The 16,208-nt window shown below is 40.8% G+C and overlaps 1 protein-coding gene across 1 annotated transcript in view; it reads right to left on the bottom strand.

Annotated features, from left to right (window-relative positions):
- PHEX (phosphate regulating endopeptidase X-linked) overlaps nucleotides 1-11,569 on the bottom strand; it is a 149,925-nt gene extending 138,356 nt beyond the window's left edge. Inside the window, exons 1-3 of the mRNA XM_075064042.1 lie at nucleotides 11,159-11,569; nucleotides 7,475-7,543; nucleotides 3,949-4,110 (exon numbers count right to left, since the gene is read on the bottom strand). Coding sequence (XP_074920143.1) covers nucleotides 3,949-4,110; nucleotides 7,475-7,543; nucleotides 11,159-11,282 — 355 coding nt within the window. The 5' untranslated portion in view covers nucleotides 11,283-11,569. The remainder of the gene's footprint in view (nucleotides 1-3,948; nucleotides 4,111-7,474; nucleotides 7,544-11,158) is intronic.
- Between the last annotated feature and the right edge of the window lie 4,639 nt (nucleotides 11,570-16,208).

Raw genomic sequence — 16,208 nt, forward strand, 5'->3', positions numbered from 1 at the left:
AATGAGGACAGAAATATGCATGGATATAAGCAGAAGGCCGCAACTTTTCTTAAAGTTTAACACAAGAAAGGGGTGCTATCTGCCCATCATCCATGCTCTCCTATAACCAGACATTTAATTGGTTCCAGTGCCTTCTGGAATGGAGCCAAAAGAGGGTCCACATGGATCCTGCGGTCAGCTAAGTCCTGAGATCTGGGGAATGCTAATCAATCAGTACCCCTCTACCCCAGCTAGCCAATGGGTTCCAGAGACTCCCAGGGGCGAGCTACCTATTATCCCTTGGTGAGCGTCTCTCTCCCTTGCCACTGAGACTGTCCCCCTTTCAACACTGGTGCCTCAAGTTACCCCGCCCATTGATGCAAGTGGGTGGCATTGACTGCTCATGGGGTATCACCTAATTTCATTGCCACTCTCAACCATTTCTTTCTTTGTTATGCACCATCAGGGCTATGCATCTTTCACAGACAGGCTGCTTGAATACTCCTGCCACTCCTGAAGCTGACACCTGTCTTGTCCTTTACCTCATTCTGGGCTCTTAGTTCTTTCAGCATGCTGAAAGAACTAAATGTGGTCTCATCTCTGGCTTCTCATATGTCACACTCTTGATCCTGTACTCTTCATTGAACCCCACTTTTTTGCCTACTGCTTATTGGCAGTCCAATTCTATTCCTGTCTACGAAGGTTTGGGAATCTCTCTCTGTTTCCAGTTGTCCATGAATCCAAAACCAAGACACAGTGTTTTGATTATGTCCTTGAAAAACTAGAATCCAATTACTGTGGCTTTCCAAAACCAATGCCTAAGCCTCCCTCCAATTATTTCTTTTCTTCTTAAAATGCAGAAGTGTTCAGAGATCAGTAAATAGAGCAGAAAATATTTCATTTTAAGTAAGAACATTCCATAAAAAATTGCCTTCCATCTATATCATATCAAAGAATATAAATACTAAAAACATGCCTTTCTGCGCCAACTATGAGAGAGGCAAGGTGGATAAAGTAATATCAAGTTGGCTCAATAAAAGATGTTACATCATGCACCTTGTCTCTCTAATATCCTGGAACTGACACAACTACAACAAAACGTGCCCAAACTATGTTATCAGAGAAAGTTTAATAGTTTTCTTTCACGTGGTAAATATTTCATAACCTGGAGCTTAAGTAGTAAATAGTCCTTTAAAGATTTTTTCCTAGTCTACAACTAGATGTTAAACAGGGACGGACAACTACAATAGATTGCAAGCCGCCACTGAGAGTAGTTAGAAGACCGAGGCCAAATTTTTCAATGTGAGTGCCTAAAGTTAGGTTTTTCAAGTCCATATTTAGGCCCATAAATATGGAGCCTTATTTCCAAAGATGCTGAGCACTCATCAGCTCCCACTGAAAAGGGCAGAAGCAGCCAAAGCAGGGACTGCTGCACTGGTGGGAGGCTGGAAAATGGAGTTGAGCAGGGGGACTGGGAACTATACAGCAGAGTACAACACACACAATATAGAGGCACTAGGACCTAGGCAATGCTTGCCCTCCACCCTACTATGTCATCCTGGGGGGAAACTGCAGAGAGAAACCCGTCAGAGTCTCCCACTGGTTAGAGCAGAAGCAGGGACCCTCTGCACACCTAGAGCATTTCCTACACTTTTGACTGGACTTTCATTACCCCAGTGGTTCTCAACCTGTGGCCTGCTTGTGGCCCAATCAGCACAGAGCTATGGTCCATGTGACATCCTCAGGGCCATAGAGGTAGTATCAGATGAGGCCCACAATGGTAAATAGGTTGAGAACCACTGCTCTAGCCTGTGCTGATTGGCTGTTTGCTCCAACCCTTCCCCTCCCTGCCAAGTCTCTTCACCTCAGCTTCACTCCACACCTGCCCCTCTTATCCTCTTCTCCCCTCGTTCCCCTTCCCTTTTATTTCCATGTTGCTAATCCCTGCTTCATTAAACTCACCTCCCAAAAATGTTTCAATATGAGGGTTAGCATGGTTTCCTTCACTCATGTTTTGGGAGTACTAGCTCTAACAGATAACAAGGGCTGAGCAAGTAATTTATTTTTCAGTTTGGCCAGCAAATCAAAACTTCATTAAAAAAATGGGTTCTGAAACTGTGGAAGGGAGGAGTTACACCCTTTAGCTTAGTGTTTAGGGCAATGTTCTCAAAGCCGGTCCACCACTTGTTCAGGGAAAGCCCTTGGAGGGCTGGGCCAGTTTGTTTACCTGCCTCATCCGCAGGTTCGGCCGATCGTGGCTCCCACTGGCTGCGGGTCGACGTGAAGCTACTTAATATGTCATGTTGGCAGCAGTAAGATTAGAAAAGCAAAATTTAAACCAGTTTCCAGCAACAGTTTTACTGGTTCAGAGGCATCCTCAAGAAAGAACTAACACAGCAATCATTAAATCATGTTCTATAGTATTTGTAACTGAGCACAGCTATAAAAACAGTTAATGGTATCTAGAATGAACATGCACTGTATGCTGACCTTACTGAAGAGAGTTAGTTGGAGAAGGCCCATAAGATGCACCAAAAAAATCCCCGAGGACAATAAATCCAATAAATCTATTTTAGTGCAACACAAAAGTGTTGATCACTCTCCACTCTGCTGCACTCAGAGCAGGTTGTTGTTATTTCAACAACACGTTTTCACTGTACTATGTTAAGACACTTAAAGGATAATATTAAACCTTGCACAACAGTCTCCCTTCCATTACATGACTCACAGCTTTAGTCAAGATTTTTATAATCTGAAACTTTTTCCTACCTAACAATCAACATCATCCTTCTTCCTTGTAGAACTTCTTGCTGAGGTGGCATTGCTACGGAGTCCAGCACAAAGTCAGGTCATGTTCAGATAAAAATATCTACCTCCCCACACATACCCACTTCAGGCTATTTTTTTCTCCAGACGCACATTCTCAAACAGTTTTCTGTTTTTCTGATGACAATTCAGGTATTTTAATGGGAGCCACACACCTCTATGGTTTATTTACCAGCTGGCTAAGGAATTAAATGAAGCAGAATACTAAGGTCTGATCTGCCATTCTACATCAACAAATTAAGTAAACATGCTCAGAACATTGCAAAACAGTTCTTCAAACAGTCTGTAGTCACAGCTACACCACCACCTCAGGTAAAATGAGCTTTGATTTAAAATATCAGTGATCAAATAAACACAGAAAGCAGAAAAAAGATCATGAATAACACTGAGTGAAGGTAACTGCACAATATTGCTCTAAAAGAATATGTTGGCGAGGAAAACACAATGCTATATGACAATCACCCTGTAACAGAGAAGTCACATTTGTAGCATGTGGACAGCTCTCTGTTCACTTTCTGTGACAATCAGGATAGTGCATTTCACTAAGTCTTTGTCTGTACTGAGGAAATTTAAAAATTGTATGGAGTTCTAACACTGCTTCAAATTGTTAAAACCAGTGATATCCCAGTGTAGAGAAAGCTTGAACAGACAGACTCATTTTTACTACCATTTCAGTAAGAAGTGCTCTTCAAAAACGGTGACAAAAATGGATCCCAGAGATCCTATTAATTTTAGTTCCCTTTCAACTGAACCAATGAGAAAAGGTCTTGAAAATTTCCCCACTGTAAACATGGCCTAAGAAGTATCTGATAAAATCCTGCTGTCTTTCCCTTCGGTATAATTCTCTGTTGTACACACAATGGGTTACTGGATTCATGTTTCTTTGGGTTGCCAGCAAAAGCATTCTTCTCCCTCCCACCCCATACACAGTGTGTTTTTCTCATGTTGTATTCTGTTAACGTACTCTTATCAAAAGCATCAGAAAAATGCAATGAAAAGAGAATGTGATGTTGTTCTGTTGGATGTTATTCAACATAAATCTAAATGAAGGAAGAGCATGGAGTCAATATTCATTCCATATAAAGCCAGCTAACAAGCTGCAGTGAAAAGAGCTCTTATTGCTTTCAGAAAGAACATATTTACCTTTCAACTTGAGGTCCACATTGTTCCTCAGCCAAGGATAAACTCCATAGTTTGACAAGTCTTCAGGAATGGGATTATTAGATGTCCAGCCATCACAGGCAAACCGAAAAAAATTCTCACAGGGATCCACAGATTGGTTTATTTTACTTAAGATGGAGGCAGCTATAAAGTATCACATGGATTTATGGATTATTTTTAGCAAAACAGGAAATTATGCCAGATTATATTCCCAAAATGATAGTTAACATATGTCAGTTATCCAAGCAAGGCTTTTCACCCTCATCTGAAGGATAAAGATCATTCCCTGGCTTGCTGCGGTCTTGCTGTTTCCAGAATCTAATTTTGCACATACATAAACTAAATAACAGCCAAAATATTTGTGCATTCATTGTAATAACTAATTTGGACAATGATTGTTATGAGATGATCACAGCAGCCAGAGCTATAAAAAATGAATTTATAGAACCTGAGTAGAAAGGGAATCTCCATCTTGCAAGGACACAGTGAAATCTATCTAGGCATTTAATATCAGAGCATGTCAAACAGGCTGTAATTAGCACACCCCAAAATAATACATTTTTTACCCGCAGCAGCATAGCACTAAAGGAAAATATGTAAACTTCTTTACTACCTCCTGTTTAATCTTTATGACTGAATGCCCACTGATTATTATTAGAGATCAGACTCTTCTGATAAAGACATCAAGTCTAATAGTCAGTGGCTTTTAGAAAGTTTTTGTGAGCCATATAGCCAAACAATCCCTCTCCTGGTTATCAGTAAAAATCAAATTCCATAATAAATGAATATGGCATAAATATGCATGTGATAGCTAGCTAGATTATCTGATTTAGATGGCGTGCATGGAATAGGATACTGAGTAGGGCCAGTGCAAAGATGTTTCATGCCCTAGGCGAAATTTCCACCTTGCGCCCTCCCCCCCCGAGGCACCCACCTTGCAGCAACTCCCCACCCTCCGCTCTGAGGCACCCCTCCCCCCACCCCAGCTCACCCCTGCTCTGTGCACGAGCACTCCAAGCATGCTGTGGCTGCTTCACTTCTCCCACCTCCCAGGCTTGCGGCACCTAAACTGATTGGTGCCGCAAGCCTGGGAGGTAGGAGAAGTGAAGCGGCCACAGCGTGCTCGGGGAGGAGGCAGGGCAGGGAGTTCCCCTGTGTGCTGCCCACCCCTTACTTGCTGCAGACGGCTCTCTCCGCCTAAATGCCAGCGGAGACCGGGGCGGCTGAAGATCCGGCCGCCGTGGTCACTGCTGAAGAAAATGGCACCCCCCAAATGCCAGCACCCTAGGCGACCACCGAGGTCGTCTAAATGGTTGCACCGGCCCTGATACTGAGCAGTTTTCTTGTCCCCACTTCACTATCAATCAGAATAGATTTGAAATTTAAAAAACATTGCTTTTCTCAGGCACAGCAGAAGCCACTTGCATTTGGATATAACTCGAAGGATTCAGAGGTTCAGCTCAGTTTGACTAAACATCCATACATTTTGAAGTTTATCCAAATAATTTTGCTATGAAAGTTGGACCGGAAGCCTGATAAGATTCACAGTACCTGCTAGTTTTACTTAGGTTGGAATTGCCATTACAATAACTTTTCCAGTGTGAAATTTTTAAATGTTCATTGTATAACTACAAAGGGAGATAGTTCGGGATTGGTTTGGTTGGAGTTTTGAAGAAGGTTGATTTGGTTCTTATTAAATCAGAAGTGTCCCTATTTGCACCCTAAACATTACACTGTTTTTTCCTTCATAGTGTCCAGCAAGCACACACAGGTTTGTAAAGAAATGAATAAAGCATACTTTAGGTTAGCCCAAAGATAGTCTTTGTCCTTTATAACACATGCAACTACCTCCTTTTACCTTTCCATACATTCTGCACTCCACTTGTGATGTCTCTAATATTTGAGACAAAACTTGAACTAAAACTGAAACTCTGAACTCCCTTGAAAGTGAAGAGCCTAATCCATATCTGTACTGTATAGCTTAGGCTCATACACCTCGACCCCAATATAACACTGTCCTCAGGAGCCAAAAAATCTAACCGTGTTATAGGTGAAACTGCATTATATCAAACTTGCTTTGATCCACCGGAATGTGCAGCCCCGCTCACCCCGGAGCCCTGCTTTACCACGTTATATCTGAATTCGTGTTCTATCAGGTGGTGTTATATCGGGGTAGAGGTGTATCGTGCTTACTGGATGCTTTGCCCTTAGGCAATTATTGTACAGCTTTTGAATAGTTGTAAGACAAGCTGTGACCTAGACCTCAAGAATACACTGAAGGGATTCACTACTCATTGCTTTTTGAAGTAAGACTGTTGAGTCAAGTAGCTCTCCAGTTCTGACTCTGGACTCTGCGCAGTGTGCAAATTGTGCAGAATGACAATTTTTGTTGATCCAGCAAAAAAAAAATTAAGGTCAGTCATACATTAGCACAACTAACAAACAGGAAGAAAGGTTCAGATAAAATACAGGCCCCTATTTTTCCAAAATCTCAAAATAAACCCCATATTTTTTAAGGTTCTTAAATATTTAGTCAATTTATTCCACCCTATTGCTTCCTATTTTTTTGTCTGTCTCTCTCTCTCATCTTTCAAGATTCAGCTGCAAGTAAAAGTGCCCAAATACCCCCAAAAAGTTGTTGCAAAGGGCAAAGTAGAAACGGTAACTGTAGAAAAACTGATGAAAAAGTTTGTTCTCATGAGATTTCCAAACTAATTCTGTAGTCTCAAGAAGTTCAGCTTAACAACCAAAGTTTCAAATGCAATCCAAACTCCATACATTATGAAGCATGAAAAAATACCCCCAAAAGATGCCATATTGTCAACTTTGTTTCTATTTAAATACCTTGACAGTCGGATTTTCAAACGTATTATGCATTGGTCTAACTTTGCTCTCATTAAAGTCAATTGGACAACGCGCACTGTTTTCAGTGGGAGCAGGATCAAGCCAAAGCTGAACAGTTCAGAAAATTTCACCCTGGCTTTATAAGGCCCTTTGCCTGCAAACATTTACTGCCACCGTAGACCCCACCCTGCAAAAATAACCACATGGTTCTCTAAACGGGCACAGCAGTCTTCCTGCATGTAACAAGCTGCGGCATCAGTGCCCTTTGTCACCACACTTGGTATTAAGTATTTGCTAGACCAGGCCCTAAAGCAGCTATGTGATTATTAACATTTTGCTGATTGGTTACTTTGCTAGCTACTGAAAAGGAAACAATTAATATGAGCATTCCTAAAAGTGTCTTTATCCAACACTAGGCCTACAGTGAAAAAAAGACAGGATACAGTAGAACACAACAGGGATACAAAAACAAAAGCAAAATAGAACTAGAGTAAATTGCTGCTGCACTGGTTTTTACATGATCTTAACATGTATTCATTGTTACCAAGCCTTCCTGAGTTAAAAAAGACATCATGGAACCATAGAATACTATCAATATTTCATATTTCTCTCAACCAAAGTATTGTAATTATGATACAAAACAGGATTGAAAATTGTTGCTTACCAGCTTCAACACATTCTGAAGTCAAGCAATATTGTTGCTTAGGATGAAGGTTTATAAGACCTTGGCTAACTGCAAAATGGAAAAACAAATTGGGATAATTTGTACTGCAATGAATTAATTGTTAGCATTTTGAGTCAATCATCAACTTTGTAGTTTGAACACCATCATATACATACTACAGAATGGAATTTTTTACTCAGTATGAATACCTTTTGTCTCAATAAATTGTACTTGCTAGGTGGGTGCTGGGTGGTGTTTAATGGCCTGTTTACATACAGAAGGTCAGCCTAGATCTGGTGGTCCTTTATGGCCTTAAACTCTATGAAACAGGTGCTGCCATTTTGTTTTTCATAAGTCTAAAAATAGCAACATGAAAAAGCAGGCACCTCATCTTCAGACAACATTAAATGGCTAACACTAGGGCCCCACTGGTGGAAGGCCAGTGTACCAGAGATGCTAGTTCTTGGACTGACTTTAACACGTTGTTTATTTGCCAGCTTGGAAGATCTCACACCCATTGGTCCTTGCAACCTCATTTAGATTCTCTTGCATCAGAATACTGCATTTTTTGAAAACAAGACCAGTACAGTACTTAAAAAAATAAACAAAATGGCTTTACAGTGTCCCTAGTAATTTTCAGTAGAAACATAGCTTTTCAGAGGCTTCAGACAGCTACTGTGCTTTAGCTTCTTTACTGGTTTTCAGAAGCTTTCCAAGTCTAATATTTCAAAAGGTTATCCACAAAAACATATGTGCAGTTCCTCTGGGAACTAAAGTAATAAAACCTTTGAGTGCTGCTGTCTTGTAGATCTACTCTAACAAAGCAAGGGAAAAAATGAAAAAAAATATTGAAATGTATCAGTTGTTTCTGTTTCATGTGGTTTGAAAGGGGATAGCTTTTTGTTTCTTCAAAATTCTCTCTAAATATTTTTGAAACCCTGCAAATTTTTATTTTTCCTCCTCTCTCTCCTATTTCTTCAGTGCATTAAAATGAACAACACACATCCAAGATTGGGGAGGGGGGGGAGGTTGTGCATTTTGGAGGAATTCATTTTTTTTTCTTTTTCCAGTTTATAACATTTCAAAAGTTGGAGAAGTTTTGAAAAAAGATACTGAGAAGAAAAAGGGGGAAATGATATAAAGTGAAAAAAGAAGCCTAGCCCCTATCCATTCTGTTGCACTCAGTGTTAAACAGGGGAAAGAAGAGGAAGAAGGGAGTTGGAGAAAATCTGATATTTATGAAATCTGAAAACTGTGTTGGTTTTCAAAAAGCAAAACCAAATTTCAATACAAAAACAAAACATTGATTTTTTTAGACATTTCCTTCAAAAAAAATAAAAATTTGAAAAAAAAACATTTTTGTTTTCGATTAACCCCTATTTTTTTGAAGGGAAATTATTTCACTTGAAAAGTTTTGATCAGCTCAATTGTCTTGCCATCTGATGTTACCAGAACCTATTATTACATACAATTGTGATTAGGTTACACTATTCTGCATCTACTTCTTAAGGTTATTTCCAGACTTCTAAGAAAATATGTGGTATAAATACCGGAATGAAAGACTTTAAATGCTACAGAAATAATCTCATTAGCTTTACAGTTTGTGAAGTCTAAAGCTACCAGCAAAGCAGGGGCAAGGGGTATGGAAATCAAACCTTAAATCACCTTATTCTCTGATCTTGCTGCCAGAGAAGGAATGGGCAGAATGATCTTTCCTTCCCCTTTGCTTCTCCCACTGGAGCAGGAGATAAGACTGGGACATGAGTTACTAAATTTATATGGGATTAGTGGCTCCTAAAGATGTTTTATGACAAACTGAATGGCCAGGTTCTCTAAGTGCCCGGGGCCAAGTTGACTAGGTAAAGGTGTGTCCTTGGAGTCCAGGAGTTGTGCTGAAATCAGTATATTTCCATTATGGCATCTGTTGGCACATTTTATACAGAATCATAGCCAGAATTTTAAGCTACCATCCCGCAGCAGAGCCCCTAAGAGAATGGGATAGTGCAGCGGTAACTAGATGGATGGGATGTTCAGGGATGTGCCAACATTCCTCTGTATGTCAGATATTCCTGGAAGAGGACTCTATTGGAAGTTTAGTGGTATACTCTGGTAGCTGTTAAGTGTCTTGCTAGAGGACTTGTGTTTTTATGCAGAAAATACAAAGAAGAAACCCCACTAGTCAGAAAGAGACAATTTGTCCAGCTTCTTACTGATTTTCAGAGATGCTGGGCACCCAAAACTCCCAGCAAGGTGAAGGGGAGCTGTGGGTGCTGATGGCCTTGATCCTGCACCCAAAGAAGTCAGTTGGAGTTTGGACCGCTAGGTGCAGGATAGCCCCCATTATTCTTATATAATTGTCTCTTTAGCATTACATATTTTTGCCTGCATTTTCATGTCTAAACATTGGATAAAGAACTTGCATCTTCAGTGAATTTTAGTGACTTTGTATTTATTATTTGTACATAATATATAACCTAAGAGGAAGAAAATAAACCCTCTTTTTATAATTATTCCTAGCTGTGTGGTATTCTATTTTGCACTCAAACTGTGGCCCTGATTCTGCCAGAAGTTATGGATGTATGAAGTTTCATACTCCTTATGAGTCCAGCTGAATTCCCCAAGACTCCTTGTTTGATACATGCAGTTACTCATGTGTAAGTGTTTGCAGGCTCAGGACCAATGTACTATAGCCTGTTGATTTAAGTTTTCCATATGAAAGTTTTCAGCTGATGCACAAGAGATTTTAAAAAGAGGTTCTAAGTATAGAGTCTAGGGCTAGTATATCTTTCAAACAAGACTATATAAAGAAATAAAAACACATTAATATCCTTAGAGGCCAGATTCACAACTGGTGTAAAGCAGCATAGCTGAGTAAAATTAAAACAAATTACACTGATTTACTCCACATAAGGATCTGACCCTGTTGAGCTTTTATGGAAATACGGCTTTTCCAGATGGTGTTCATTTAGTAGTAGGCCTCTTTGGCACAACCAAATATATTTGACATCATTTATAGATATGTTTATGTACTTTAAACAATATTCCTACAAAATTCATTTACAACAAACTCCAGATCCTGAAGAGGAAAATATTCTTCACTCTGTTCAACTGCAGCTAATAAATCTGATGCAAATAGTTTAATGTCAACCAACATGCGTTTGATTCTCATTTTTTTAAAGAAGATTCCGCAATTCATCACAGAAAAACATTAACTGTTAAAAAAAATGTGCAGAACATTTAGTCAAATCCTAATGGAAACCAAATGAAATGAATAACCAAAGTGATTCCATAAAGCGCACACACATTATAGCTCAGTTTTCTGCAAACAGAAAATATTAACCCATATTAGTCAAAATCTATCAGCATTATTGATTCACATAATTTTACTAGTCTCTCCCCAAACTATAAAAGACCACAGTTCTTAATAGAGTGCATTCTACTGAATATTCAAATTCAAATAAAGTATTCGAAGCTGTGTTAGCTGGTGTTGCAGCTCCCAACTATAACAGTTTGTTTTACAAGTGTCTTTACTGAAATATTTTCATTTAAAATAAAAGAGCAGAAGGAGAAAAGATGGTGAATATAGACAAAACTATGCCTAAGTCATATAGTACTTGCATTCCAGCTAGAAGTAGAAAACCTTGAGAGAGTTTCACTTTTGCCAAAGTATAACTTTTAACTTACCTAGGAAAAGTGCAATGCCAAGCACTATAATACCACTTATGAGCATGCCAAGGGCTATCCGAATGGCTTTGCTGGCAGTCCTCTTTGTGCCTGGCGCTGAATTCCCCATTGCCTCTCCTTCCATTAGAATGATTTTAGAAAGCACTCTAGAAGAAATCTTGTTTTCTTTTTACTGCTGGTTTGCCAGCATGTCAGCTATTCACAAACCCTATATATAAGCTCTCTCTTTTCTGTCACTTTCTTATTTACAACTTAAAGTTCCTGTCATGAACCCTTTCCTAGCCCACACACTATCTCAAAAAGAAAAAAACCCACACATTAAACACTGGCTGTCTTAAGTTTTCCTCTGACCAGGACTTGGGATGACAAACAGAGACTACTTTATTTACAGCTCTTGCTGTCTGCAAAGTCTGCGAACCAATCGCTTAGTTTCCTTTATCAGTTCAGAACATGAATATTTCACAATATTGCTGAACAGATATTTTAGCTGCTCAAACATATAGCAATAAAACCCTTTACTATCACAACTAAACTTCTAGCAAACATTTTCTAACACATTGGAATGGTTTTTCTTGCACCTACTTAAAGAACCTAATTATCTGCTGAACATAATTCCTTTATCTTTAATCATCCTTGCTGCATCATCAGTCTTCATCAGAAAAGATATCCTCTCAAGCATTCAAATCCCTTTATAAAGTTTCCTAGGGGGTTTTGGGATATCCTGTAGTATTTTATTTTTGGGAACTTTATATATGATACTATGTGCCAAAAATCATAGTCATGCTCAGACACAGTGCAAAGCAGTAATTAGGACAACCTACAGAAGAGTTCTCTCTTTTTTTAAAATTTCAAACAAGCCATATTCTAGGTCCTGTGGTGCTGCTAGGTATGTTAGTAAAAGACACCATGCTTCTGAATGAAACACTTCTGCTACTGTGAGTGGGATAGCAGAGAATATATCCATTTGGGGCAACTGTGGGTGGGGGCAGGGTTAGCTACAGGGATTTCCAGTTCCAAGGTTTAAACTTGGACAAAGTTGCTTTCGATGGTGAGAGTTTTCCAGCTAAATCCCTGATGATGTTTATCATTTCAAGTTGATTTTTTCCCCTCTGGTCTGAGACAACAAGGGGCCAGAATTTCTTGTCCAGCTGTACAATTGATCCCACCCTCCACGCTATTGTAATAATTGTTGTACAAAATATTCCTTATGAGATATCATTTGAAAACTAGTAACTCACTGATCATTAATATTCTTGCATGATGTATGCATGCAATGGATATATTAGAATAATGACTAACGTGTTTAAACCAGGCATGTCATGTGGAGTTGGTAAACAGATCTTCCTTAAAAAGGAATGTCTATTTGATTCTCAGACTATCCCAATCTTCAGGCAAAGACAATGAAGGTCCATTCTAACATATTAGGTAAACAAAGTTATTAAGCGAACAGTTGGGAGAAGAAAGAGCATGGAACTTCCTTCACCACCTGACTCCATGTTGCCTTGCTTACAGCTTGAATAAACTTTTCTTTGAGGGATAACTCTCACAAGAATCCATTTAAAAGGAATATAAAGACAGAGAGTTAGAACCTGAAGTGATAAACAATTGAATCAACTGATTCTATACAAAATTATTGTATTAGCAAAGTGTACAGAGGAAGGTCTTTTCTGAAAACTAATGACACACTGATGATTAATATCATTGTGAAATATATCTATTAACACTCTGAGGAAATATGAATACTTAAATGATATTATGTTTTCAAATCTGTGGCCAAACAGGGAGAAACAAGTTCCCTCCCAGACAGGAATGAAGGCAACTATCTACCTATCTCTAATGAAATCAAGCAAGGTGTAACCAAAAACAATAGAAGCCCCATTTATATAACAATCAGCAGAGAATGGGAAGCCCTCAGGAAGAGAAGAACAGCAGGAGGTCACCCTGCCTCTCGAAGCAAGGTCATGGAACTTTGGAAGATACAAGTAACATTCCCCGGCGCTGATGGGAGCTGGCGAGGGAATCAATTTGAATACAGCCTGTACCTCGCTAGATTAAGTTTTAGACTTTTAGATGCACGTTTTCACTTGTATTTGCTTGTAACCCAGGGATCAGCAACCTTTGGCCCATCAGGGAAATCCGCTGGCAGGCCGGGACAGTTTGTTGCGAGAAGCGGCAACGAGCACATCTCTTGGCCTATGCCGCTTCCCACAGCCCCCATTGGCCTGGAACGGCGAACTGCAGCCAGTGGGAGCTGTGATCGGCCAAAACCTGCGGACACTGCAGATATACAAACTGTCCCAGCCCGCCAGCAGATTTCCCTGATGGGCCTCATGCCAAAGGTTGCCGATCCCTGTTGTAACCCTTGCTAACTTTATTCCTTTTACCTGGCATCACTTAACCTCTGGCCTATTGTTAATAAATTTGATTTATTTTCTATAAGCCAACTCAGTGCAGTTTAAAGGAAAGGGATGTATTTACCCCAGTTAAATTAATAAGCTATAAAATGCTTTTGTCTCTTTACGAGAACAAAATTTATTATTTCTCTGAACTCTCCAGTAGAGAGCTGGACATTACAGAGCACATGGTTTTTTGAAAACTGAGGACTGGGTGTGGGTTGAGGTCACCTTGCTGGTTGTAACCAAGGCTGCTGGAAGCTATAGTGAGGCTACGGGATGGTAGACAGACTGCTGAGCTCAGAGGGGTTGAACCTGGGCTATCTAGCATACAGACACTTCAGGGTGTGATCTGCATGCTTGTAGGCTGGTTATGAGTGACCCAGGCTAAGAGCTATAGCAGCAAACCATTGTAAGGCACCCAGGGTTGGAGGGAAAGTCATGAAAACCTTTCACTAGTCTGTATTGCCCCCTGGCCCTGTAAAGATGGTGAGTTTTCTAACTATATCCATGATGAAGTTTATCACTGCAAATTTAATGTCTTTTTTCCTCAGGTCTGATACAACAAGGAATGGGCCTGAATTTCTGGCCCAACTGTAGAACTGACAGTCATTTTCAAAAATCTTCCACTCCCAGACTACCCAGCTAAAAGTAAAAGGCTGCATGTAAAGTTGCCATGTTCATGCTCTCAACAGCAACGTATGTTGTGACAAAGTTCCTCCTCTACCTTGGTGGGTCCTGCGCTTATTGGCAGACGTGCTCGCCTCATCGATTCACCCTGTGGGTTGGGAAATAGCCCAGAGACCTTCCCCTCTGGTAGTAGCCACAGTCCAGGTCAATTCTTCCTGTGTTTGATCAGGAGTTGGGAGGTTTGGCGGGGAACCCGGGCCTGCCCTCTACTCCAGGTTCCAGCCCAGGGCCCTGTGAACAGAAGTTGTCTAGAGTGCCTCCTAGTACAGCTGTGTGACAGCTGCAACTCCCTGGGCTACTTCCCCATGGCCTCCTCCCAACACCTTCTTTGTCCTCACCACTGGACCTTCCTCCTGATGTCTGATAACGCTTGTACTTCTCAGTCCTCCAGCAGTATGCCTACTCACTCTCAGCTTCTTGCACACCTCTTGCTCCCAGTTCCTCACACACACTTCCTCTCCTCTGGCTCCCTTTAGCCTGACAGGAATGAGCTCTTTTATAGCATCAGAGGGGCCTTATTTAGAGTCAGGTGATTAACAGCCTCACCTGACTCTTAGCAGGTTAATTGGAGGTGTTCTCATTAGCCTGGAGCAGCCCCTGCTCTGGTCACTCAGGGAACAGAAAACTGCTTATCCAGTGGCCAGTATATCTCCTTTCTACTACTCTGCTGTTCCCAATGGGCCTGGGGCTATCACTATACATACACACACACCCCTCTACCCTGTTATAACGCCACCCGATATAACACGAATTCAGATATAACGCTGTAAAGCAGCACTCAGGGGGGTGGGGCTGTGTGCGCCAGTGGATCAAATCAAGTTCGCTATAACGTGGTTTCACCTATAACGTGGTAAGATTTTTTGGCTCCCGAGGACAGCGTTGTATCGAGGTAGAGGTGTATTTACATTTTACTCTTCAGCTAGCTTCTTGGGCCCTGTTTGTCTCCCTTTCCTGGTAAGACCTGTAGGAGGGGACTTAAAAAAGGGAAATCTCTGAGAGAGACTCCCCAGTCATTCCTTTGGAGGCAGGATTTACTCCCTCTCTCCTGTCCCCCTGGCATGGACTAATCTAAGAGGGCCAGCCTTAAATGACTGCTTCTTGGAGCAGCTAGTCCTGGAACCCACAAAAGGAGAGGCAATTCTTGATTTAGTCCTAAGTGAAACTAGTGAAAATAGCTGGACCACTTGGTAATATAGTGACCACAATATAATTAAATTTAACATCCTTGTGATGGGGAAAACACCACAGCAGCCCAATACTGTAGGATTTAATTTCTGAAAGGGGGACTACAGAAAAATGAGGAAGTTAGTTAAACAGAAATTAAAAGATACAGCACCAAAAGTGAAATCCCTGCAAGCTTCATGGAAACTTTTTCAAGACACCATAAAAGACAGTTACCTTTTCCGTAACTGGTGTTTCCTTGCCTCCCTATCTCTCAGAGGGTGGAATGGAAGTACTTTGTGCCTGTGTTGAGTCAGTCACCAACAGGGAGAGGCAGGGCCAACCAGCCCCTACTCTGAAAAATAAAGACTCATGGAGACTAGACCTATTTGGGAGAAAGGTTTATTCATCCTCGAGTTTCCAGTTAAGGGTGGTGCACCACCAGGCCCTCCTGGGGAGATTGGGGCTCTCTGTCCAAATTCGAGGACTCCGTCCAAGAGTGTGACAAGAAGGAGTTCAAGACTCTGGTGGAGGAGGGTACAGCGGCAGCCTCATGGTCTTCAGTTCACACATTGACCTTGCATTATGCGATCGTCTCCCAGACCAGGGGGGATGCTGGGTTCAACAGGGCTGTATTCTGTTCCGAGAGTCTGAACTCCTACCCACCTCCAACAGATACAGTATGGAATCACCTATTGTGGAATACACATGAGCAATCACTCGAAGAAGAAAAGACAATTACCTGTTCTGTAACTGGTATTCTTCAAAATGTGTTGCTCATGTCTATTCCATATCCCACCCTCCTT

This window comes from Chelonoidis abingdonii, chromosome 1 (genome assembly GCF_003597395.2).
Source record: "Chelonoidis abingdonii isolate Lonesome George chromosome 1, CheloAbing_2.0, whole genome shotgun sequence".
Lineage (NCBI taxonomy): Eukaryota > Metazoa > Chordata > Testudines > Testudinidae > Chelonoidis > Chelonoidis abingdonii.